The sequence below is a fragment of the Rhinopithecus bieti genome, unplaced genomic scaffold (assembly GCF_001698545.2).
Source record: "Rhinopithecus bieti isolate Rb0 unplaced genomic scaffold, ASM169854v2 scaffold_788, whole genome shotgun sequence".
Lineage (NCBI taxonomy): Eukaryota > Metazoa > Chordata > Mammalia > Primates > Cercopithecidae > Rhinopithecus > Rhinopithecus bieti.
This window is the reverse complement of record NW_016803416.1, coordinates 2,633,140-2,659,960: the sequence shown is the minus strand read 5'-3', so window position 1 is coordinate 2,659,960 and position 26,821 is coordinate 2,633,140. Positions and strand designations below refer to the sequence as shown.

The 26,821-nt window shown below is 38.3% G+C and overlaps 1 protein-coding gene across 1 annotated transcript in view; it reads left to right on the top strand.

The window, feature by feature from the left end:
- Window positions 1-2,560: 2,560 nt before the first annotated feature.
- Window positions 2,561-26,821, top strand: part of TNFRSF11B (TNF receptor superfamily member 11b) — a 29,293-nt gene continuing 5,032 nt past the window's right edge. Inside the window, exons 1-3 of the mRNA XM_017882788.1 lie at window positions 2,561-3,150; window positions 21,511-21,880; window positions 25,881-26,072. Coding sequence (XP_017738277.1) covers window positions 3,040-3,150; window positions 21,511-21,880; window positions 25,881-26,072 — 673 coding nt within the window. The 5' untranslated portion in view covers window positions 2,561-3,039. The remainder of the gene's footprint in view (window positions 3,151-21,510; window positions 21,881-25,880; window positions 26,073-26,821) is intronic.

Here is a 26,821-nt window from a genome sequence, read left to right as displayed (position 1 = left end):
AAATCACCTAAGTCAACTGCTTTCCTGAGTCTCAAGTATTTCCATTATGATGATGATTATAAATGACCGTCTGGATCAGGGCCTGTGCTACTGTGCTAGAGATAAAGTGTTTTCCCTGTAGGAACTCCTAATATTCAGGTACCATTTCTCTAAGCTTTAAAAGTGGCTGAAATGGGGTTTTGGGGGAGTAGACAGTATGTCATTGGGGGCCAATCCAAAATCTGTTCAACATGGGACCTAACTCAGAAGAGTTTAGGATATAAGAGATGAGGAATATCTGATGAGGTATCCCCTAGAAAGTCAGCATCACATATATCTGGTGCCTAGAAACAGAAGGTTAAATTGATGGAACATTCTGTTTAATGTCACCAATGGCCTCTGTCAATGAGGGATCTGTCACAGGAAGATGAATGTAGTCTTCCAGTTACTGTTCGAATGTCCCCCTTTGGGTTCAACCTAGAATCCCTGGGTCCATTCCAATTAAATCTTAAAATGAACTCCAGCTCAGAGTGTTCAGAGCCTGCAGCCCACAGTAGTGGATTACTCAGGAATACCCTAGGGGATGGGCCAGATTGCTCCAAGAATATAACAAATGAAATGACTGATAACTCACGGTCTCTGTCAGTTTCCTGTCAGTGGGTGATGAATAAAAGGCCCACAGTTAGACCCTGAAATGAAATGCACAATCAATACACAGTCTATTTTGTGATTCTAGATAAATGGTGCCCCAACCTGTCTCCAGATTACACCTAATTACCAATCCCCTGAATCCCCAGATCACCACCATCGCTCCTTTACAGGGAGAGCCAGAATTTGAGCTAAAAGCTTCAGTGAATACCATGGAAAAATATGTAGTTCCTGCCCTCAGGAGCTTACAATCTAGATTTGCCTTGTGCTCATACAAATGTCCACATGAGAACCTCAGATAATAACACTCAATGAGCACTCACTATGTGCTGGACACTATTTTTAGTGTTTTACATATTTTATCTAATTCAATCTTTACAATAACCTTTGTGATACTTTGAGGTAGATGTGATTATTATCCTCATTATAGGAATAAAAAAATATGGAAACACAAATAGGTTAGGCAACCAGTCTGAGGTCACAGAGCTAGGAAAAACTGGAGTTGGGGCTCAAATCTAGGTTACAAAGGCCAGTATCTTAGGTATCACCCTAGAATAATCATAACTATAGGAAATAATTCCTATGGGCCAGGCATTGTGCTGAGTTATTTTACATGCATTACTTTATTTAATGCTCATAATTAGTGATCACCATCATTTATATAATTGTTTTTTAAATGCTTCCATTTGCTTTCTCTTACATTTCTGCAATATCAGCTTTTTTTTATCTTATAGATGAGGCTTAGGGAGACATAAACGTTTCCCAGGGTTAACACTGAAGGACTCAATTCTTGATTAGTTTTCTCTACGGTCTGACACCCACATATTGGCATCATTTTATGTTTTGAGAAAAACAGCTTCAAATAATATCCTAGACAAATATTACTCTAACAAAAACAATAATACTGCTATTTATATAGTGCTTCACTACTAACACTTGGATTGACCTTAGTCCCGTGGCAAGTCTAAGTGTTGATATCTCAGGTTATAGATGTCAAAACTACAATTCAAAATATGAGGAGTGATTTGGAGTCATACAACTTTATCCACACTCACTGAGCTACATTTATTCACTAGTTCACTTAAGAAACCAGCATGCTGTTATATTCTGGCCCTTGAGTAACAAAGCTGAATGACACCCCCATATTCTGTAATTTGCAGCATGGAACAGTCTATGGATCCACTTTGAACTCGTGGTGGAAGGATGTCCATTGGAAGGGGCAGATGCTCTGATCCCGGTGGGCCATCCTTGCTCCCCGGGGGTCTCCTCTCCTCATTCTTCACCTTCCTTTCCTTGAATCTGGTGAAAGGCAGTATTTGCCCTTCTCTGGAGGCCTATAACTTGAACACTTGGCCCTGATGGGGAAGCAGTTCTGCAGGGACTTTTTCAGCCATCTGCAAACAGTTTCAGTGGCAACCCCAGAACTGTAATCCATGAATAGAACTAGCTTTACAAGTCATCAAGTCTAACTTCCAGACTAGGGAATTGATGGAGACAGCGAACCCCAGAGCAAAGTGCCAAACTTCTGTCAATAGCTTGAGGCTAGTGGAAAGACCTCCAGGAGACAACTCCAGAAGTTCAGCACCTAGTAAGCTCTGGCACCAATAGCCCTTTCATGATGATGGTGTTGGTGAAGGAAATAGTGCTCCGCAAGGTTTTCTCTGCCCTAGGCAGTTGAATTTTCACTCCGCAGGATTCTCTCTGGCTGTAACTACCCCAGATAACAAGGAGTGAATGCAGAATAGCACGGGCTCTAGGGCCAATCAGACATGAGTTAGAAAAATTCCTACTACATGGTTTATGTAAACTTGAAGATGAATAATTGCGAACTCCCCGAACAGGGCTCGGACAATGCCATGCATAAAGAGGGGCCCTGTAATTTGAGGTTTCAGAACCAGAAGTGAAGGGGTCAGGCAGCTGGGAACGGCGGAAATTCACAGCTTTCGCCCAGCAAGGGGACAAAGGTCTGGGACACACTCCAGCTGCGTCCGGATCTTGGCTGAATCGGACGCTCAGGGTGGAGGAGACAAGCACGGCAGCTGCCCAGCGTGTGCCCAGCCCTCCCACTGCTGATCCGGTCTGCCAGGAGGCTGGCCGCTGGCGGGAAGGGGCCGGGAAACCTCAGAGCCCCGCAGAGACAGCAGCCGCCTTGTTCCTCAGCCCGGTGGCTTTTTTTTCCCCTGCTCTCCCAGGGGCCAGACACCACCGCCCCACCCCTCAGGCCCCACCTCCCTGGGGGATCCTTTCCTCCCCAGCCCTGAAAGCGTTAACCCTGGAGTTTTCTGCACACCCCCCGACGGCTCCCACCCAAGCTTCCTAAAAAAGAAAGGTGCAAAGTTTGGTCCAGGATAGAAAAATGACTGATCAAAAGCAGGCGATACTTCCTGTTGCTGGGACGCTATATATAACGTGATGAGCGCACGGGCTGCGGAGACGCACCGGAGCGCTCGCCCAGCCGCCGCCTCCAAGCGCCTGAGGTTTCCTGGGACCACAATGAACAAGTTGCTGTGCTGCGCGCTCGTGGTAAGTCCCTGGGCCAGCCGACGGGTGCCCGGCGCCTGGGGAGGCTGCTGCCACCTGGTCTCCCGACCTCCCAGCGGACCGGCGGGGAGAAGGCTCCACTCGTTCCCTCCCAGGAGAGGCTTGGGGTCAGGCTGGAGCAGGAAACCGCTTTTAAGTTATGCCATGCTTCCCCTAGGGTGTCTTTTTACGCTGCAAAGTTCCTGCTGACTTTATGGAAGACAGCGAGAGAGAGAGACAGACAGCGAGTGAGAGAGAGACAGAGAGAGAGAGAGAGAGACAGAGAGAGACAGAGAGAGAGAAGAGAACAAAAGAGAGAGAACTTTTTGTTTGAAGGTTTTTTTAGTCTTTAAGCTTTTGTCTTCATCTCAGAATATTAACGCCCTCATGTAGTACATACTATCTTTGCTTAATGAACTTGGACTTTTATTATTATTAGTGGCAAAGAAGTGGTCCCTTAGATTCAGAGTAAGTTGGAAGAAGACGTTGGTCTTCTTAAAACCATTATAATTAGAATATAATTTGGGTACATTGAATATGACATGATAGATTATTAGATTTTTCTAATGCAAATATGGGATATTTAGAATAATTTGGAGAAAAGATCTCTCTTTCACATACACACACACTTAACTGTGCAATTTAATGTTTTAATAAAATTTTATTGTTAAAATTATTTCACTTCTCAACTTCAATATACTGTGGAAAATATTGGCAGTATGTTATGTTCTAAAATATATCTAAATAATTGAAATTCCCTAAATAGGGCTAAAAATTGTTTTTAAAATGTTATTTGGAAAAGAAAGAAATCTCTGTAACATAGATTTTTTTTTTTTTTTAGGTTTTGATCAAGTTAATAAGATTTGCATGTAAGTTTTTCTAAGACCAAGGACTTATTTTCTTTATGTCACTAGAGTGTAGAGTACATCAAGATATGAGTCAGACATTTATGCAAGGCTAGGAAAAGCCATATTTAAGCCACATATGTGTTCTGGATGTGTTTGAGTAAATGTTTGACTTTCAACCTCCAACCCACAAATAATGAATAGAAGGCTAGGTAGTCTTCCACTTAGTTCCTAGGATACAGAAACATAAATAAGTAAATAAATAGCAAAGACACTAAAGAACAGGTAAGTTGGATAGGAATCTACCTATAAGTATGTTAAAATACATATGTATGTGTGTGTGTGTGTATGTATATCTTCATCACTATAGATACTATGGAGAACTTTTAAAAAAGTGAACCTTTATTGAAATATAACACATAGAGAATTGTGCAAGTCGTAAGTGCCTAATGCAGTTTTTCTAAGTGAGCACTTGTGAGCTAGCACACAGATTAAGAAATATATTATCAGCACCTCAGGAACTCCCATCACTACCATGTCCATGGCAAGAACAATCAGTATTCTGATTGTAACACCATAGATGAATTTTGCTTGTATTTGAACTTTCTATAAATGGAATTTATTCAATTTTTTGCATTTGACTTCTTTCACTCAAAGTTCTGTTGTGAGATTCATCTCTACTATAGGATATATAATTTGTCCATTTTCACTGCTGTATAGTATTCCATTGTATGGACACACCACGATTGATTTAATCATCCTAGTTTTGGGGTAGTATAAATAATGCTGCTGTTAATATGGGGACACTTTTATTCTTCCTAGCCCTTTTTATTGTTTCAAAGACTTAATTAATAATAAAAATACTAGCAATGAGTTCAATTTCAGGATTTCCACTAAATAATATAGGTTTCTACTTAGAAGTATCCATAAATGATAGTAAAATATTTTTATATGTGGTCTGTACAGGAAGATAGACATAATACTAATTTTAGATGATACAGCATTATCAGAAGAGAAGACTTTTTGTTGGGAACACAGTAAATACTTTATATAGGAAGAATTTTGCTTCCCCGTTAGCTTCTGAGTTACTTTATTTTGAAAATGATTGCAAATGGACACCGTATTTACACATAGAGTCCAGATGCCCTTTTGTAAAACCAAGGTGCCATTGTAGGAACTAGAAGCACCACAGATATTTATTTCTTTATAATGGGCATTCCACTAGCACTAGGCATCAGGACAGTGTGAAAAGCAAATGGACACTATTCCTGTCACCATGGACCCATAGTGTAATGGAGAAAGCAGATATTGTGCAAGTGATTGTGTATATAGAGTTGCAAAACAGAAACTAATGGGTGACTTGGCAATATAAAAGATTCTGCCTATAACATCTTATAAGGGAAGTTCCTAGTGCAGTGTTATCATGTGGACCAAGATTCAAATACCAGTACCACCATTTACCTGAGAAATGACTGTGGCCAAGTTACTTCTTTCTTGAATTTTAGTTTTGTATTTTATAAAATGATAATAATGATATGCATATATCCAAGATACCCACGTAAAGTTTCTGCTGCATATCAACACTAGCTTCTAGCATGATGCTCACAGATAACTAACTATAGGACAATCTAGAGCCAAGTGAATTATGTAAACGAAGTGCTGATGATACTCAGAGGAGGGAGAGATAGCCATCTACTGTCATCCTGGAGGAGGGGTATGACGTTTCATTGTTGGAGATTTAAAATCAGGCATCCTGGACCAAAGAAGTGAGAGAAGGCAAGATTGTGTAGCAAAATAAAATTCTAGATTCTTTTTCTGAGAGCAGAGGATATGCTGGTAGGTAAGCAGAGAAGGAGGTAGGAATGGGATGTTGTCATTAGTACTAATGTCACAGACATGGTTTTTCCTGGAATGTTCCTTAATGCAGTAAAGCAGAGGCCTTCTCTGCTTCACTCAGGCTTAGGTTTTAACTGATGGCTGAAACTTCCCATCATTTAGTATCAGAACTATCCACTGAACTTCTCAAAGCTAAGTTCTGAATTAATGTTATGATACTAGGAGTTGGGGTAGAGAAGTGGGCAGGGAGGCAATAGATTTATTTTTTTCTCAGGAAAAATGTCTGGTCTGTTTTCCTGTAGGATAATGTTTTTGGGGGCTTTTGTTGTTTTATAGTTATTTTGGTTTCCTCTCCCTCCCCCTAGTGGTTTTTTTGTTGTTGTTTGTTTGTATTTTTTTGTTTTGTTTTAAGAGAACGAATACCCTGTAGTTTCTAGGAAAATCTGACAAACCCTCAGTCCAAAACAGTCCTGATCCCTGTCCATAGCAACGTTCCTGGCCTGGGTCACCTAGCAACCTCCAGCACAATTTCTCATTTCAATCTAGTTTCAAATTTTACTTCTTAAGCTGAAACTACAGCTGTCAAATTCCATTGATCGGGGAAGTAAGGGTTCTGCACCAGATGGTTTATCCGGTTAGTTCTAGAAGGACAGCTATGGCAGTGTTGATCAAAGGGAACTAAACACATACTCAGGTATTTTTGCTCTCCTAGCCACTAACTTGCCTGCTGGGTTTTGCTCTTGGCAACCCTCAGCCCCCTGCTGGCATGTTCCCTTTGTGTGAAAGCTTTTGTAAAAGCATTATTTTCTCTAGGATCTCATTAACCAACATTTCCTTTAGTTTGAGTTTCTCCTTTTCAGCCAAAAAAGAAAAGAAAAAAAAAAAAAGACTGGGGAATATTTTGAAGGGAAACAGTAATCTTACAAAAATGTATGTTTGCATGAAAGACTTGACTGATGATGCCTAGCTGCTCCTTCTGTTGCTACAATGGAGCGGAGATGCCAAAATTATCAGGATATTTGTGTGGTTTACCCTGTAGGACAGTAGTTCTCAATTATATCAGATTTCTTCCATGCACTTTTACAATAAATCCTTTGTAACAACCTCCTTGCTCTCCTGAAATGAAATTCAGAGTGCATATATTTTACCTGCACATATAATTTTTAAAAATCAATATACTGGCAATAACTATACTATAAAGAGTAAGAAAAGGAAAGTAATTTATAATAAAATAGGCTTCACTAGAAGACATAAAGAAGTAGTGATGTGCTAGCATCTTTTTGTAAAATTGCCATGGACACATTGCTAGGAATAAAGACTGGGGAACGTGTATAATATTGGTGACTCAAAAACATGGTCAGCATTGGCTTTGGTACTGTGATTTTCTGAAATGGTGAACAAATGTTGCTAGAGTTTTAAACAGAACAAGTTTTAATAATCTTCTATCACATTTTATCTTGTTAAATTCCTGAAAAATTATGGATAACAATCATGCAAAAAACACTTTGTGTGTATATAAAATGGAGTTCTGAGTTCTGATCTAGACTCAGATAAAAATAAATAGCTTTTTTTATTTAGATTACTTATATCAGGGTCAATAGGACATGAACATGTGTGGGATATGGGATTCTTCTTCATTGTTCAGGATGTCCAGCAACATACAGTCATTATGACCAGAGAAATGCCCCCACAGATTCCTAGAACTTCTCCTAAGGGATAGCACCACCTCTGTGGCAAAGGATGAGCTCTTTGCAAGCACAGATTTTCATCTTGTTCATTTGTAGCCCCAAGGTCTCCATAGTGCATGACACTAAGGTGTGTTTCCTGAGTCAAAGGAGCTATAAAGAGATCTGCTAGGGTGTTGGATAATCTACTAGCAACTTCCATGGATGTTCTAACAGAATTTAGCTTACTGCCAGATAGTTCACTTCTAATGTTGACTTTGATCTTTTTGAAAAGACACACATAACATCCTACTCACCTGACCAATATTTTAAATACATTTGTACATTCCTACTATAAAGGTTCATATCAATACCTTCACGAAAGCCCATTCTTAAGCAAGTAACAAAAATGAACCAGATTCATATATTGATATTTGGAGTGCAATCTAAGCCTGGCAGGACTGGTTTTCTGGTCTTCCCATCCAGCTGGGACTGTGTGCTATCTACTGAATAGAGAATACGGGTATACACAGCTACTGAGTGGAGAACAAATGGTGATGGGTTTGGACATCAACTGTTCATTTTTGGTTTGATAAATTTTATGTTTGTAACATGTCTCAGTAGAGATGTCAAGTAGGCATTTAGACATAAAATATTTCAGAGTGCAGGAGAAGGCTGGGCTGGAGATTAAAAAAAAATGTGTCTCATCAGCCTAGAGAAGACTTTTGGAGCCCTAGAGAAGGATGACTTCACATGCCAAGACAGAAGAGTATGAGGCTGCCCCCAGAGCACAATTCTGATATTGATAGTCTGGTAAACAAAATGCAAATATGAACAGCAGTAGCAGCCATGTTTAGAAAAGAAAACAAGAATCAAAATAAAACTTAGCAACCCACAATAGCAGGAACTAGTGAATCGGAAATCCTAGCAACATCCGAAAACTATCTACGCGAGAAGAAAGAGTGAGGTATGGCCAACTTGAAATAGATACAAGGACGGTGTTTTTATGTGACATGTAATTAGTTTTTGGAACTCAGTACCACAGAATATTTTGGGGTAACTAGCATAGAAAGTCTAAAAAAAGAATCATTTTAGACAGTTGTAAGGGATAAAAATAGTGTTACAACACATTAGGTAAGAAACTGAGTGGTACCCACTCTCTCTCACATTTACCTGGCCTCTCTAAATGAATGATCTGAGGCTAGAACAGTCTACAGACACACTAAAATGGTTCTTTCCAGCTACAAGTTGACATACTTTCCGAGGGGCTTGAGTAGTTTTTTTTTTTCACTCCAATTTTCAGAAGCACCTGAGTCAGCCAGACCATAACTGGATAGAGGATGCAAGAGGAAATGAAATGTAATTCCTAAAGCCCTTCCAAAAAAAGTAATGTGCTGATAATGGCTTTGATTTACCACTTTATTGTTGTGAGTTTTTAAAAAATTCACCTCTCTAGATTTATAGTCTTAATACTTATTAAAATATTTAATTTCCTTGAAGCCATCTTCTTTAAAAATAAAATGAATAGCTTTAAGATTTGTACTCCAATTCAGACTGGACCTTTTCTATAACAACCTCTTCAATAATCACCAATAAAATAGGAAAATAGGTGTCAAGATGAATTTAGATTCAAGACAAGACAGTGACTCATCTAAGCTTTGTGGCTGCCTTTAGTAAATCCAATTTTCTTCTCTGGTCTTTGATCCAGAAACCTCAGTTCTCTTGCCATGTAATACTACTTTCTTGTTCCAAAAAATGATTTCTTTTATTCTTAGAAATATGAATATCAGCACTCTATTCCTTAAAAAATTCTCCTGACCATCAATTTGCATCAATTTCACCACCACCACCATCACCAAAGAATGTAATTTAACAATTCAGTTGTGGGTCATGGTGACAATACTTTTGCAATGGCAGTGGTGAGAGGCAAGAGTTTCTCATTCTGAGACACATTCTTCTTGTCTTTTAGCCAACATGCATAGAAGTTATGAATGTGTGTATTTTTCATATTCCAATTAGTTAAAAGCCAGGTTCCAAATTTCTCAGTTCTATTTAGTCTCTGAACTCTAATGGGCAACACCACTTCTATGGGTCTTACTTCCAGCATCGCTAAAATAGAGGTGTTAGAATAGGTGATATGTGGAAGGTCTGATGTAAAAATTTGCCATCTGAATTAAACACACACACACACACACACACACGATTGTGCATTATTTCCTGCTCAAAACATGCAAATATCAAACGGACTTGTCCATAAAAAACATTATAGGAGTGTTTTAAAATATTCTATTTTGTTGCCTTTGTCAAAGTTTACTCTGCCCCATTGGTTCATGTACAAGAAATCCTATTTAAATCAGTGAGACCACAAGATGAAGCAGCTTTTGAAATGTTACCTACTGTTAGGTAGTATTACTTATATATTTTAGAGTCACAAATTATTCTTTTAAGCCAAAAAATATCTTCTCATTCTGAGACACATTCTTCTTGTCTTTAGCCAGTATGCATAGAAGTTATGAATGTGCGTATTTTTCATATCCCATTTAGTTAAAAGCAGGTTCAAGACATCCCCCCAGGACTTACTGAAGAGATGTAATTATGGTCACTTGCAGTCTCCTTAGATGCATTGAGTGGAATTTTCTTTGAATTTGTATTCACAAGGAAGTACTTGACAACTGCACACCGTTCTTTGGAATAAATGTCAAACCCTCAGGCAGAATAAGCATGATAATGGGTATGTTGGCATGACCATTAACAACTACACTTGAATAATATACCAGGATGATGGACAGAAACCTCTGCACCCACGCTCTGTTTCCTGTCTCTTCTTTTAATATCCAGTAAAAATGAAAAAAAAAAAAAAAAAAAAAAAAAAACCAACTAGATTGTGCTAAAATAAATGCCAATAGATCCCCATGTGCAATGAGCAATGTTTATGAGGATGGTGTATTTGTTAGTGCTCTTTGCCAGTTGTTCCCGATTCTTCTGCCTTCCAGAAGCTTGGTGGGATTGTGTATCCTAGTTTCCTGATAAGGATGGGGTCGAGGAGAACGTGAATAGTTCTGGCCAGTAATTCATGAGTTAAAATGATGTAAGTCACTTCCAAATTAGAGCACTTAATAGTTGATGTATACAGCCCTCCCAAAGATTTTTGTTTTTTCCCTTTTCCTCCTTGACAGCAAATCGGCAATATTTCAGGTGTTGGTTGCTATATCATCCTAGGTCCTGGACAGAAGACAATGTTAAGAGTCTTCAGTAGACCAACTAGGGACTTTACTGTGTCTGAGAAATAAACCTTTGTTGTTTTTAAGCCAGTGAGATGGTTGAAGTTGTTTATTGGCCTGACATAAGACCCAACCATCCTTGACTTATTCAGTAGCCAAATCCCAGTTATACCTGACCATTGGGGATAAGCAACTGCAAAGAACATTTACATAACCCAAAAGACTAAATCTGTGATTTTAGATTCTCCAACCCCTTCTTCATCAAAGCTATTGTTAGAAGGATTCATGAAGAAGGATCTCTTTTGCCTTCTGCTGCTGAAAATTCAAAAATTCAAAATTTAGATTACATAAAGGGTTAGCTGGGCTGCAAAGTGGGAAGGTCAACAGACACTTAACAATAGACTCGAAATCAAACACCCTATTATGTGACAGTAAGCAAACAGGGATCCTGCTTTTCCTTGCTTCCAGTTGACCCTTCCTTTGTAGAAGTTCAGTTATCTTCATCTACAACTTCTACCCATTTAAGCCAAGCCAAAAGGAGGAAGCCATAAAATAGAAAGACACTAATCATTTTTAGAATAGGTACTGTATTTGGACCTTATATACCATATTTCACTTAATTTTCACAAAAAGCCTATGATGCAGAGATTAGTATCTCCGTCTCAAAGATAAGGAAATTGAGGTTCAGAGAAGTTACGTAACTTTCCCTAATGTTACCCAGCTGAGAAATTTTTCTGTTCTATACTAGTGTACATATATTAGCTGAGTCCAGTAAAAAATACCCATTAATTAGAGGAAACCCTCTGTGGATACCCTGAACTCAGAGTTTTCCACAGGGGTTAAGAATGCCCAGGATGGGGTTCATGAGGGTCAAATCCTTGGGTGAAGTGATTTTAGAATATTTCTCATCCTTTTTTCAGCTCCTTCTTCAAGCTTCAGGTGTTTACCATATTTCTTTTCTTCAGCAATTAAACGCCCTAGCCTTAGTGGACATGAGTCTAAGCCCAGATTCCCTAGGTAACAGAACGTAAAACAAAAAACTTTGAGTACCTTTTAGAAAGTGCAGTCCTGGGGAAGCAGGAGTAAGTGTATGATGAGTAATGTAGAAAAGGAAGGAGAACAAGGGAACAAATTACTGAGAAGCTATTGCTTAGTATAAATTGCAACTGATTACTCAATCTCGTAGGACTGTCTTCCAGAGAGGTTGTGTAAAGTACTGTATTTTAGGACAAAAGAAGAAGAGAGAAGCATTTATTCATCCGTATGAGTAGATAGGTGGATGGATGAATAGGTGGGTGGGTGGATGGATGGATGAATGGTCAAATAAGTAGGTAGGTAGGTAGATGGATAGATAGTAAATCATATTGAATTTTGTGTTGTAGCTGGTCATTTATATGTCTGTCTTCTTCATAACTGCAAGTTCCCAGAGGGAAAAGTCAGTTGTTAAAGGCTTAGGTTCAGACAGGATAGGATTTAAATCCTACCTTGAATGTGTGCTAGTTCTGACACCTTTGAAAAGTCACTCAACTTCTTTGAGATTCGGTTTCTTTATATGTAAAATGGGGATAATCATATCTCATTAGAGATTGTTGCAGGGGATGATGGTAATAGCATGTGAAAAAAGGGCTGAGTATAGAGCCCACTATACAATAATGTAGTATACTAAGTTATTAATATTTGCCGTATCACCCAGGGCTTCTAATATGATGTTTCGCTCATCATAGACATGCAGTCAATATCTGCAGGTTTAGCTTGGATTCTGTTTTAGTCCATCTCTTCTTCTAGTTTCTGTTCCATTTCATCATCACATGGCTTTTCATATCTAATTTTCACCAGCTGTCCATTGTCATATACTGATTGGGCTTTAATATAGGTCATTAAAAACCAAAAGGGATTCATAAGGTAATGTGAGCAATGCATTATCTTCAAAGAAAAGCAACTGTAGAAATAAAATGGAACTTAAAATTGATGCTCAAAATCTCAACGTATAAAATATTTTCCAGTTCTGAGCCAGAATGCCAGGGATTGTAGCTGGAAGACCCTGAGGTAGTGGTGCTACCCTTGTGCTTGTCAGGTGGGCCTGAATGAGATAATTACAATGAAAAATTCAGCCATGCCTGCTGTTGAATTGGCTTTACAAAATTGATGCTAATTCTCAAATCTGATGATTAACAGAAGCCTAAAGGAAGAAATATTAAGATCTATGAGATAAAAATATGTGCGATTTCTGTATATCTTCTTGGGAAAGTTTTAAGCATATCCCTGCATTACAAGTTCTCTTTTCTCAGATTTTTGTTGTTTTTGTTTGTTTGTTTGTTTGCTTTCATTTATCTATCAAATATTGTCTATAACATTCCCCTTGAAGAAGCAAAAAAAATCATAAGCAAATTCAACCTAACAATTATGATTGATTCCAAATACAAACAAGGTATTACTAATTAATTTAAAAGCCTTCAGACAACTAAAGGAAACTTCTGGAGGGAATAAAATTAACTGAAAGTTAAATTTTACCTGAAGACAGTTCTTCAGCCTCAAGGGAAGCAAAATCATGTGGAATCTGGCCCAGTGACTCATCTAATAAATCATAATTGTTTGTGTTTCTTTTCCCCTGTTCACCTAGGAAAGCAGTTGGAAGCAAATCAGGTCTGTATAGATGAACAGATTTAATTCATTTGCCCTTCCTGCCTTACCCAGAGACATAAACCTTGGCCAAACAACTGGCTATTGTGAAAACTATTAAGCAGTGGTAGACTCTCAGGTGGGGAACTGGCAGCAGTAGATAAACCTCTCCCATGAGTCATCTGCTCTTTTCACACATTTACCTTTAAAATGGAAGTTAAGAACAAATGGAACAGTACATACAAAACACCATGTGAGATGAAAGATGCTTTAAAAAAATCTCTTCCTTTAGGCACTTTCGGTCATCACTATCATTTTACAGATGAGAAAATTGCAGGCTTTGTGCTTGTCCTTGCAAATGTATCCTTTACATGGTGAATATTTATTGGCATCTGTATAATTCCAATGATCCTAATGATACATAGTAGATAATCTATATGTTTATTGATTTGAAAAAAGTTAGATATATTGAATACTTGCCATGTGTAAGACACCATGCTAAGCATTTAAGAAATACGAGACATTCTCTTATTAAGAAATTCTCTTATTAAGAAATAAGAGACAAATTATTTTCTAGCTGAGTTTTCTAAACAAAGTCATGGCACTGCCTTGAATCATTTGTTTTACACCAAGAAAATGATGCCAATTGGGAAGATACTGAAACTAATTTTATCAACAAATCCAAGGTGCTTTTTTTCTGGAGACAAGAATAGAGTAGATAATGAACTTATGGCACAATTTAGGTGTATTACTTCATACAGAACAAGAACCTTCAAAATGTCTCCAGAAATGAGTCTGATTTGAAATGTCTTCTACTTCCTACCTCCTGTGTGATTAGTATGTGTAATAATGTCTCATGATAGTCTGACCCATATTTCTTACCAAGTTTGTGTCCCTTCGTTGATTTGAAATATAACAATTGTACTGAGGTAGGTAAAAATAAGGCTTATTTTTATTGTAGAGGTGAGATCATGGTTACTAAGTAGTGGTGGAGCTCAATTTGGAATTATGGTATGCAGAGTCTAAATGCAGGTGTCCCAGCTGAAAGTGCTTTTGTTAATTGATTGATCAAATTGCCAAGTTGTGCACTTTTTAAGAACTTACCCATTTAGCACCTTTTTTTTTTCTTTAATACTTTAAGATCTAGGGTGCATGTGTACAACATGCAGGTTTGTTACATAGGTATACATGTGCCATGTTGGTTTGCTGCACCCGTCAACTCATTTACATTAGGTATTTCTCCTAATGCTATCCCTCCCCCAGTCCCCAACCCCCAACAGGCCCCGGTGTGTGATGTTTCCTGCCCCGTGTCCAAGTGATCTCACTGTTCAATTCCCACCTGTGAGTAAGAACATGCAGTGTTTGGTTTTCTGTCCTTGTGATAGTTTGCTGAAAATGATGGTTTCCAGCTTCATCCATGTCCCTGCAAAGGACATGAACTTATCCTTTTTTATGGCTTGCATAGTATTCCATAGTGTATATAGATTTAGCACCCTTTTAAAAATTCTCTGTGCTATCTTTTTTTTTTATCCTTCCCTTTTTCATCCTACCTCACCAAATGTTTATAAGTCTCAAGGGTTAACACTTTTGTCCTTTTTGGCTTGTACACAATTTCCTTGGGTAATGTCACTCCAGTCTCTCTGTTTCTAGAGCAATTTATGTGCTCATAACCATGAAAGCTGTGTCTTCAGCTGCTTTTCTGTCCTGAGTTCCCAATACATACTTCTAATTGTCTACCAGACATCATCACTTGAGTCTCCTATAGAAGGCAGATAAGATGTTCCAAATCAAATTCATTTTCTTTCTCCATAATTGTTGGCTCTTCCTGCTGTCAGTAATTAATGGCAGCACCACATACCTACTGGCTAGAATTCATGGATGTGCTCTTCAATTGCTTCTTAGCACCACCCCCTCCCAATGCGACCAGCCAACATGTCATACCTATTCCTTCCTCTCCTTCTCCATTACCAGTAACCCTTACAGTTTCCAACCTCTTTCTCTATTGAGTCTTTTCTTGCTCTTCTTTCTCCCCTTTTATTCCTCCAATTGTTTTGCAGTGATTTGTGAGTATTTTATATCAGAATGGGCTTTTGGATGCATGCTAACATTAAGTTATTCAACTCCACTTAGCCATATTCTCAGAACATAGCAATTGTTTCAGTAAGTGCTTGTTGAATGAATACATGAATTATTTGAGGAATGGAGGAAAAGGGGAGAGGAGGTGTAATATAAGACTATAAAAAATCAAATAAACTGACATTCACAGGAAGATGGTTTTTGATAACTTTCATGACTTATACTACAAGAGATCTTTAGTAAATTCACCATAGTATACATCCTGGATGTTTCCTTTCTTGGCTAAGATGAACTGTAAACTGACATGGTTTTCAAACTGACCAGAAGTTTAGCTAACTCTGGGTAGTCCTCAAATAGTTCTTTGTGGCAAAGATCATGACGAGGGATCACAAAAGGAACTCCCAAACCAACTGGTTATTTCAGACTTTCTGTGGGCTTCTTTTAATGAATTTCCCTAAATGGAAACCCACTGTGTCACTCATGGTTCTGCATACAGAGAGCAAGCCGAGTAGTATGGGACTGGCTACATTGCATAATGCAAAAATAAACATGCTGGATCAAGTGTATTCTTTTGTTTTTTTAGGAAGACGCATACATCAGTAGAATTCTCTAGTCAAATCAATTGTGATCTGAGAAATTTTCAACTCAGTAGCTTTGGACAAGAGCTAGTCTTAGCACAAAGAAAAGTCAAGGTCAGTTTATCTGGACTTCAGGAAGGTTGTGATTGATCTCCTAACATTGGTGATCTTCTAACTCTATGCCCTTGAGACTGAATGAAAACTAAGCACTTTAGGGCTTACTTTTGGACTATGTATGAAGGAAATAGTGTAAGGGAAAGCATTTGGTAAATGTTAAAGGATTTGACCAAAAAATTCATTTTATATGACACATGCTCTAAGTTTGAATTCTGCCTGCACTAACTACTATGATGTGAAACAAGTTAATTACCCTGACTCATTTTTATAGTTGGTGAAGACTTAATGATAACAACAATGATTAAACATTCTAAGTAGGTGCAAACCAAAATATTATATACATTGTTTATTCTTCCACTGTCTGGCACAGAGTTGCTTTAATACATGTATGCTTGAATGAAACAGACAAAACAGGCCAGCCATAGTGGCTCACACCTATATTCTCAGCACTTTGGAAGGCTGAAGCAGGCAGATTGCTTGAGCCCAGGAGTTCAAGACCAGCCTGGGCAACATACCGAGACTCCATCTCAATAAAAATAAAATAAAATTGATATAGACAAAATAAAATTCCATGTTCAAAATACTTATTTTTTTCTTCTTGCATATACCATTATGATACTTTCCTACTTCTTAAATATGGGGAATTATCATTAGAAATTTGTATATTTGTGACCAACAGCTGAATGATTAATTGCAAAATCAGAGCATTTAATAAAAATTATATACATATATCTTAAATATTTTATTTTGACTTAAAACATTTAAGTAAACATTCATTCCTCTGTATTTTGAGATACAACTAACCTCCTTCTTAGAGACGGTGTTTGCTAAGTCTCATGCTGCCTTTCTTACAAAACCCCCTTCTGTAAGTATTACCCATTCATTCAGCTTTGGAACTTAAAGCTATTTATGAAACTAATTGATTAAATGATCCTTCTAGGTGTTTTCCCTGTCTTAACAGTTATCTCACCTATTCCAAATTCTGCAGTAGGTTGTTTTCTGTGGGTTTTATTTTGAGGGTAAAGGAAAGGCTTCATTTTTCTCAAGTTATTCCAAAGCATTCCATTTACTTTTCATAGAAAAATGTTTTTCACACTCATGTTTGTTGGTTTACATAATATTTAATTGAATTTCCTAATTATAGTTACAACTAGCATAAACAGATTCAGAACTGACTTTTGTAAAGCATACAACTCCACTGGTAGGATCAAACATGAGCTGGCTTGCTAGAGGAAAGGCATAACTGATAAGCTGGGAAATCTGGTGATTTTACAGGGGGAATGGAAGGCATGGGGGAATCTGAGAAGGGGAGGTTGGTAAAGAGTTCTGCTATGAAGAGGGGTTTCACGAATAAAACAAGGTGGAACAAGAAGCATGAAGGGGATTAGAGCAAGACTTTTTTTCCAAGTTTACTGGGTAATTAAACTATGAAACCAAAGGATAACACGATGATAGAGCTAGAAAAGGCATTAGAGAACAGCTAATTCAATTCACCCACCATCTTCACCCACTACCATCGTCTGCTAGCATTTGATATATGAGAAAAGATGCTTAAGCTTAAAATGGAAAATTCTTTAACATTGCTCAACATTAAAAATGGAAGGCAAGGAGAGGGACAAAGTCAGCTGAGATGGAACCTTAACTGTCCTTTGAAAAAAAGGAATGGAGGCTTCAGGAAGAAATTCTGTACTGATGAGAAGCACTAGATTAGAAGACTTTCAGGTTCTCTTCAAGCATAAGTGGTCTATACCAAAGGATGGGTAGCCAGGGAATGGGAGGAGGATGAAAGAAAGAACACAGAAAAAAATCATTTCTTTTTTAAAAGTCAAGCATAAAACACAAAAAAATAGAGTAGCCTTTTGTTTTGTTTTGTTTTTGTTTTGAGACAGAGTCTCGCTCTGTCGCCAGGCTGGAGTGCAGTGGCGCCATCTTGGAGTAGCTTCTTCTACAGACAGCACCTCATGCTTCAGCAGACATTCCTATGCATGTGTCCCAGCTTGGGCAGATGCTCACCAGGGGTCTGCATTTTACACAGAAATGAATTTTTAAGGTCTAATTATGTTTTAAATATTATCAAGTGGCAAAGGGGCTGTATCCAATGTTAAGGTGATCTGTCCTGTGGCATCTTTTTCATTGCTTTTCCAGGAAATAAGCAGAAGAAACCGAGAGAAAGGACTGAGATGAAGAGCTCTATTAATCTTGCCCATCCTCTGTCCAGTAACTGAGTCCAGAAATTCTGTGTGGGAATTGGGGCTAACCAAAGATTGAGACCTAAACATCCAATTTTGGCCACACAGAGCCTGTCTTTTACCAAAGTGGAAAATCTTCAACTAAAACACAGAGGCCCAACTGACCTTGCTGAAAACAAGTTTGTAATTTCTCAGGGCTTTCCGAGTTTTAAAAATGTGTATGATTATTCCACGTGATAGTCTTGGAGACATTACCTTCATTAACATACTCTCTAATTCTGAAGTTGACCTTATTTCTTCATTTTCTCTGTGGGTTCCCTTCACCTCAACCTCCCTGTATCTTTAAGAAAGAGCAACAAATTTCTGAAGTATGGTTTTTGGAAACCAACAATATTATGTCCAAATACCTAGAAAAATATAAATTGCATCAGTGTTCTTGGTCATATCTGTATTTATATGGCTTCTTGTAATGAAGATCACAAGCACCATCTGTGGAGTTTTCTCATCCTGTTCTCATTTTTTGGCAAGGAAGGAGAGTCCGTGTGTTGATGAACAAATGGGCACACCTGAACCATGTTGCAATGGGAAAGGGAAACCAGTGAGAAGTTCTGCTGGGGAAAACTTCAGGACTCCTACCTACCAGGATGTGACTCACTTAGCAGTGGCACTCAAGATAAAGGAATCCCTCTGGATCTCTATGCCAGGCCTCTTGAAAGCAAACACAACTCTCAAAAGTGGCTTTCCAGGAAACTGAATGTGAACAGCAAGAGAAAATAGTATTTCTCATTACTTTCACATGTTTTTGCAAGTTGAATCAGGAAATCTCATTTTATAATATTGAGAATTATTTATACTATAGGAGCCCTGAATTACATATCATATATAATTATTCTATATATTACAGGAGGATTAATTATATCATAGGAGCCCTGAAAGATGTTCCAGTATATATTCAAATGACAAACTAGCAAGAAAGTCAGACATGTCATCTTGCTTTCTTGCATTACTTTGATCATTATTTGCAATTATTTGCTGTAATTATTCCTTATTATTGTCTGCATGCTCACTCAACTGTGAACTTGAAGGCAAGGACCATTTGTGTTTTATTCTTGCCACATGCTAAGTTCCCTCCATGATGCCTGGTACATAGTGAATGCTCAATGAGTGTGTGTTGAATGAAGAAATAGGTTCCATCTATTTCTGAAAGATTCAGAACAAACCAGGGCTGCCACTCACTACTGGTCCATTTCTTTAATCTAGTGTCAACCCACTCCACCTGAGACAATTAAAAGCCCCAGGAAAATTCAAGAAGATGCTTTCACTAGAAACTCTCAGGTCAAGGGAGTGTCCGGAAAAGACCACTGAAGCACCTCTGAGCTTGCACTGAATTTTGCTTATTGTTGGTTGGGAGTTCCTTACATTATAGCACTCCCTCTCTTTGAAAATTGTCTCTGTGAAGAGGTCAGTGACTCTAGATGAGATGTTTCATTCTTCTCATCTGGTTTATCAACTCATATTAGGTCAAATCCGCCCAAACACTTGCCATGTTTCTGTAAGAAGTGAATGAAGTTACTTTAGTTAAAATGTTCAAATGCTTATGAAAAGGGCCATTCTTTATCTTTGCCACCCCTAATTCAAAAGGGTGTGCTGTTTCCCTAGCTTGGCATGCTTTTTCCAGGTCAGGGGGTTCCTGTGAGATTTCCTGAATTCTGCAAAGAGAGTTTGGAAAAAAATATTGTTTGGTTTACCACCTCCCCAAAGCCTGAAAATAGTCAGTGTTGATCCCTGTACCAAAAACAAACAAACCACCCCCTACACACAAATAACACAGTTTCTTCTGAGCGTGTGATTCCTGTAATTAGTGTGAAGAACTACTTCAGTGCTCCCTGGAAGACCTTTGGGGATCTAAATACAAGATAGAATACCCAGTTGAAACTGTCCTTCCAAGTGGCACCCTTGTCCATGAAATCCTCTTTCCCCTACTGCACAGGCCTCTTCCTGCCATTATGTATGGAAACTTCTGAACCCTGCCTGCTCCCTGAAATTTATCCCAGTACCCCTGAAGAGATGTGGTCGTTTAATTTAGTTAATATTTTCTTAGATGTCATTCACCTATGAGAGTCAAGACTGCTGATCAATATGATGTTTAGAGAAAACACCAACCTTACATTCGAGGAAACTTTTCCATGAATTGCAAGCTTATGGGAACAGGGGTCATGTCTGACTCACCAGCATATTCCTGGTGCTTGACACCTGGAAGGCATTCAACATATATCTGTTGCATGAATGATGATAGGGCTGACTGTTGTAATCATATACCTTCACATATCACCAACTCTTCAGTATTTTCTTGGAATCAAAAAGTCTTAGAATAGGAAAACCAAAAGAGGTATCCTTTCTGAAAGAGGTATCCTTTAGTCCCCAATATGAACACCCTACTTAGAAATGTTAATCTCCCTGTTTTCCCCTCCATGTTTCCAGGCTTCTTTACCTACTCTCTCTCCTTTTTTTTTTAAAACAATACTTGCATAATTTAGTATAATGTATTATTTTTACTCCTCTAATTGGATTAACTCCATAAGGTCAGGATTTCTTGCTTCTTTTATTCAGAGTTGTATCCCAAGTGCCCAGAACAAAGCCTGGCACATACTAAGGACTCAGTAATTATCTGTCAAATGAATAAATGAAAAGATAAATTTTTAGTATGCATCCCAGGCGTCAAAAGCACTGCAGGTGTTTTAAATCCCCAGGCCCAATCCCACATCAGTGGAATAAGAATACTTAAGGATATGAACCCCAGGAATCTACATTTTTAATAGGTGATTTTGGTGTAGCTGTTCTGAGAACAACCAGTTAATCCAACTCACTCACCTAGAGATAATCCCGAAACCCAAGAAGACAGTATCTTTCAGGTCACATGGTAATTCAGCAGTGCACCTAAGTGTTATAGTTCTATTTTGATGGGCTTTCTACTCCAGTCGTCTTTGAGCCTGGATTTTACTTAATATGTAAAATCCAGCAGATAGCACTGCTATCTGCATTCCTGGTCTTTGAGATTAAGCTCCTGGAGGCAAAAATTATGGCTTCTAAGCTTACTTTGTGGTAAATCTCATTAGGCTTAAGGTAATACAGGACTTTTTGAGTTAAATGATACTATTGCACATAAGAACAACCCTATTTTCATGCTAAGATGCCACTGTGTTCCTTTCTCCTTCTAGTTTCTGGACATCTCCATTAAGTGGACCACCCAGGAAACATTTCCTCCAAAGTACCTTCATTATGACCAAGAAACTTCTCATCAGCTGTTGTGTGACAAATGTCCTCCTGGTACCTACCTGAAACAACACTGTACAGCGAAGTGGAAGACCGTGTGTGCCCCTTGCCCTGACCACTACTACACAGACAGCTGGCACACCAGTGATGAGTGTCTATACTGCAGCCCTGTGTGCAAGGAGCTCCAGTACGTCAAGCAGGAGTGCAATCGCACCCACAACCGTGTGTGCGAATGCAAGGAAGGGCGCTACCTTGAGATAGAGTTCTGCTTGAAACATAGGAGCTGCCCTCCTGGATTTGGAGTGGTGCAAGCTGGTACGTGTCAATGTGCAGCAAAATTAATTAGGATCGTGCAAAGTCAGATAATTGTGACAGTTTAGGAGAACACTTTTCTTCTGATGACATTCTAGGATAGCAAATTGCAAAGGTAATGGAATCTGCCAGGTAGGTACTATATGTCTGGAGTGCTTCCAAAGGACCACTGCTCAGAGGAATACTTTGCCACTACAGGGCAATTTAGTGACAAATCTCAAATGCAGCAAATTATTCTCTCATGAGATGCATGATGGATTGTTTGTTTGTTTTTTGAAGAAACCAACTCGAGTTGCACTGCTGATAGTTGATCTATACCTCTGTTTCACTTCAGCATGGACACCTTCAAACTGCAGTGCTTTTTGACAAACATCAGAAATGTTAATTTATACCAAGAGAGTAATTATGCTGATATTAATGAGACTCTGGAGTGCTAACAATAAGCAGTTATAATTAATTATGTAAAAATGAGAATGGTGAGGGGAATTGCATTTCATTATTAAAAACAAGGCTAGTTCTTCCTTTAGCATGGGAGCTTAGTGTCTGGGAGGATAAAGACTATAGCAGCATCTCTTCAATGAGCTTATTCTTTATCTTAGACAAAACAGATTGTCAAGCCAGGAGCAAGCACTTGTCTATAAACAAAATGCTTTCTCTTTTGCATCTTGAACAGCATAGGGTAGGGTTCATGTGTATTGAATCTTTTAAACCAGTAACCCACATTTTTTTCTACCACATTTGTGAAGCTTCAGTGCAGTCTATAACTTTTCATAGCTTGAGAAAATTAAGAGTATCCACTTACTTAGATGGAGGAAGTAATCAGTATAGATTCTGATGACTCAATTTGAAGCAGTGTTTCTCAACTTCAGCCCTACTGATATTTTAAGAAATATCTGGATTCCTGGGCTGGGCTCCCTTTTGTGGATAGCTGTCCTGTGCATTGTAGAATTTTAGCAGCATCCCTGGACTCTAGCCACTAGATACCAATAACAGCCATCTTTCCCCCATGCAACAACCAAAAATGTCTTCAGACATTGTCAAATGTCGTCAGGTGGCAAAATCGCTCCTGGTTGAGCAGAGTCATCAATGCTAAGTATTTGTAACTATTTTAACTCTCAAAACTTGTGATATACAAAGTCTAAATTATTAGATGACCAATATTTTAGGTTTAAAGGCATACAAATGAAACATATTCAAAAATCAAAATCTATTCAGTTTCTCAAATAGTGAATCTTATAAAATTAATCACAGAAGATGCAAATTGCATCAGAGTCTCTTAAAATTTCTCTTGGTATGAGTATTTGAGGGAGAAATTGGTGTTATTTCCTACTTTTTATTGGATGGTACTTTGGGACTCAAAAGCTAAGCTAAATCATGTGTGTGTTGTGGGGGTGTGGAATCCCATCCGATAAAAGCAAATCCATGTAATTCATTCAGTAAGTTGCATATGTAGAAAAATTAAATGTAGGCTATGCAGCTTGGAAACTAGAAAATTTTGAAAAATAATGGAAATAACAAGGATCTTTCTTAAATAAGTATGAAAATCTGTTTGTAGAATAAAGCAAGCAGGCAGCCAGAAGACTCAGAACAAAAGTACACATTTTACTCTGTGTACACTGGCACCACAGTGGGATTTATTTACCTCTCCCTCCCTAAAAACCCACACAGTGGTTCCTCTTGGGAAATAAGAGGTTTCCAGCCCAAAGAGAAGGAAAGACTATGCGGTGTTACTCTAAAAAGTATTTAATAACCGTTTTGTTGTTGCTGTTGCTGTTTTGAAATCAGATTGTCTCCTCTCCATATTTTATTTACTTCATTCTGTTAATTCCTGTGGAATTACTTATAGCAACCATGGTGAATTCTCAACTGTAAAGCCAAATTTCCCATCATTATAATTTCACATTTTGCCTGCCAGGTTATAATTTTTATATTTCCACTGATAGTAATAAGGTAAAATCATTGCTTAGATGGATAGATCTTTTTCATAAAAAGTACCATCAGTTATAAAGAGGGAAGTCATGTTCAGGAAGGTCATTAGATAAAGCTTCTGAATATATTATGAAACATTAGTTCTGTCATTCTTAGATTCTTTTTGTTAAATAACTTTAAAAGCTAACTTACTTAAAAGAAATCTCTGACACATATGAACTTTTCATTAGGATGCATGACAGGTATGTATCTGAAGAATGACAAGATTCTTAGGCTCGGCACAGTGGCTCACACCTGTAATCTAAACACTTTGAGAGGCCAAGGCGGGTGGATCACCTGAGCTCAGGAGTTCAAGACCAGCCTGACCAACATGATGAAACCCTGTCTCTGCTAAAAATACAAAAATTAGCCGGGCGTGGTGGTGCACGCCTGTAATCCTAGCTATTCAGGAGGCTGAGACAGGAGAATTGCTTAGAACCCTGGGGGCGGAGGTTGTCGTGAGCTGAGATCCCACTACTATGCTCCAGTCTGGGTGACAGAGATGAAACTCTGTCCCCACTGTGGTCCCCCCTCCCTTTCCTCCCCCAAAAGATTATTCTTCATGCAGAACATATGGCAGTCAACAAAGGGAGACCAGGGTCCAGGTGTTCAAGTCACTTATTTCCAGTAAATTAACAATGAAAGAACACCATGGAATCCCTGCCCAAATACCTCTGCTTATGATATGGTAGAATTCGGTGTAGAGTTGGATCCCATTTAAGGAGTAGGATGTAGCAGGAAAGCACTAAAAACAAACACACAACCAAAAAACCTCTCTTTGCTTTGTAAGGTGGTTCCTAAGATAATGTCAGTGTAATGCTGGAAATAACATTTAATATGTGAAGGTTTTAGGCTGTGGTTTCCCCTCCTGTTCTTTTTTCCTGCCAGCCCTTTGTCATTTTTACAGGTCAATGAATCATGCAGAAAGGAAAGAGACAGGAGATGAAACTAGAACCAATCCATTTTGCCCCCTTTTTATTTTCTGGTTTTGGTAAAAGATACAATGAGGTAGGAGGCTGACATTTTTTATAAATGAAGTTTAATAACTTTCTGTAGCTTTGATTTGTCTCTTTCATATTTGTTATCTTGCATAAGCCAGAATTGGCCTGTAAAATCTACATTTGAATATTGAAGTCTAAACCTGTTCAACTAGCTTACACTAGATGGAGATATTTTCATGTTCAGATACACTGGAATGTATGATCTAGCCATGTGTAATAGACTCAAGTGCTTGAAAGTATTTATTTTTAATAGCATCTTTAGTTGTTGACTGGTTCAAGTTTTTCTGCCAAAGATTTCTTCAAATTTATCAAATATCTTTCCATCATGAAGTAAAATGCCCTTGCAGTCACCCTTCCTGAAGTTTTAACGACTCTGCTCTTTCAAACAGTTTAAGCAAATAGTATATCATCTTCCGTTTACTATGTAACTTAACTGTAGGCTTACGCTTTTGAGTCAGCGGCCAACTTTATTGCCACCTTCAAAAGTTTATTATAATGTTGTAAATTTTTACTTCTCAAGGTTAGCATACTTATGAGTTGCTTCACAATTAGGATTCAGGAAAGAAAGAACTTCAGTAGGAACTGATTGGAATTTAATGATGCAGCATTCAATGGGTACTAATTTCGAAGAATGATATTACAGCAGACACACAGCAGTTATCTTGATGATTTTCTAGGAATAATTGTATGAATAATATGGCTGACAACAAGCCCTCACTGCCACTCAGCAGAGGCTGGACTAATGAACACCCTACCCTTCTTTCCTTTCCTCTAACATTTCATGAGTGTTTTGTAGGTAACGAGAAAACTGACTTGCATTTGTATTACAAGGAGAAGAAACTGCCAAAGGGGATGACAGTGGAAGTTTTGTTCTCTGTCTAATGAAGTGAAAAATGAAAATGCCTAGAGTTTTGTGCAACATAATAGTAGCAGTAAAAACCAAGTGAAAAGCCTTTCCAAAACTGTGTTAAAGAGGGCATCTGCTGGGAAAGGATTTGAGGAGAAGGTACTAAATTGCTTGGTATTTTCTGTAGGAACCCCAGAGCGAAATACAGTTTGCAAAAGATGTCCAGATGGATTCTTCTCAAATGAGACGTCATCTAAAGCACCCTGTAGAAAACACACAAATTGCAGTGTCTTTGGTCTCCTGCTAACTCAGAAAGGAAATGCAACACACGACAATATATGTTCTGGAAACAGTGAATCAACTCAAAAGTGTGGAATAGGTAATTACATTCCAAAATATGTCTTAGTACGATTTTGTATATCATCTCTCTCTGAATTGAACACAAGGCCTCCGACCACATTCTTGGTCAAACTCACATTTTCCCTTTCTTGAACCTTAACCAGCTAAGGCTATTCTTGATGGATCACTGCTAAAGCTACAAATCAGAATCTCTCAAAAAGTCATCTTCTCACAGATAACACCTCAAAGCTTGACTTTCTCTCCTTTCACACTGAAATCAAATCTTACCCATGAGCAATGGGCAGTGTCAAGTTTGCCACTGAGATGGAATTAGGAGAGTCCAAATTGTAGAATTCAAGTTACATGTTATTACTTTCAAGAATGTCTGTATTATTAGCTAAAGTATAAATTGGCAACTAAGAAGCAAAGTGATATAAAAATGATGACAAATCAGGCCAGGCGTGGTGGCTCATGCCTATAATCTCAACACTTTTGGGGGCCAAGGTGGGCAGATCACTTGAGGTCAGGAGTTCAAGACCAGCCTGACCAACATGGTAAAACCCCATTTCTACTAAAAATACAAAAATTAGCTGGGCATGATGGCAGGCACCTGTAGTACCAGCTACTCGGGGCTGAGGCAGTAGAATCACTTGAACCCAGGAGGTGGAGGTTGCAGTGAGCTGAGATTGTACCATTGCACTCCAGTCTGGGCAACAGAGTGAGATTTCATCTCAAAAAAAAAAAAAAAAAAAAAAAAAAAAAAAAAAAAAAAAAATAAAAAAGTGTATT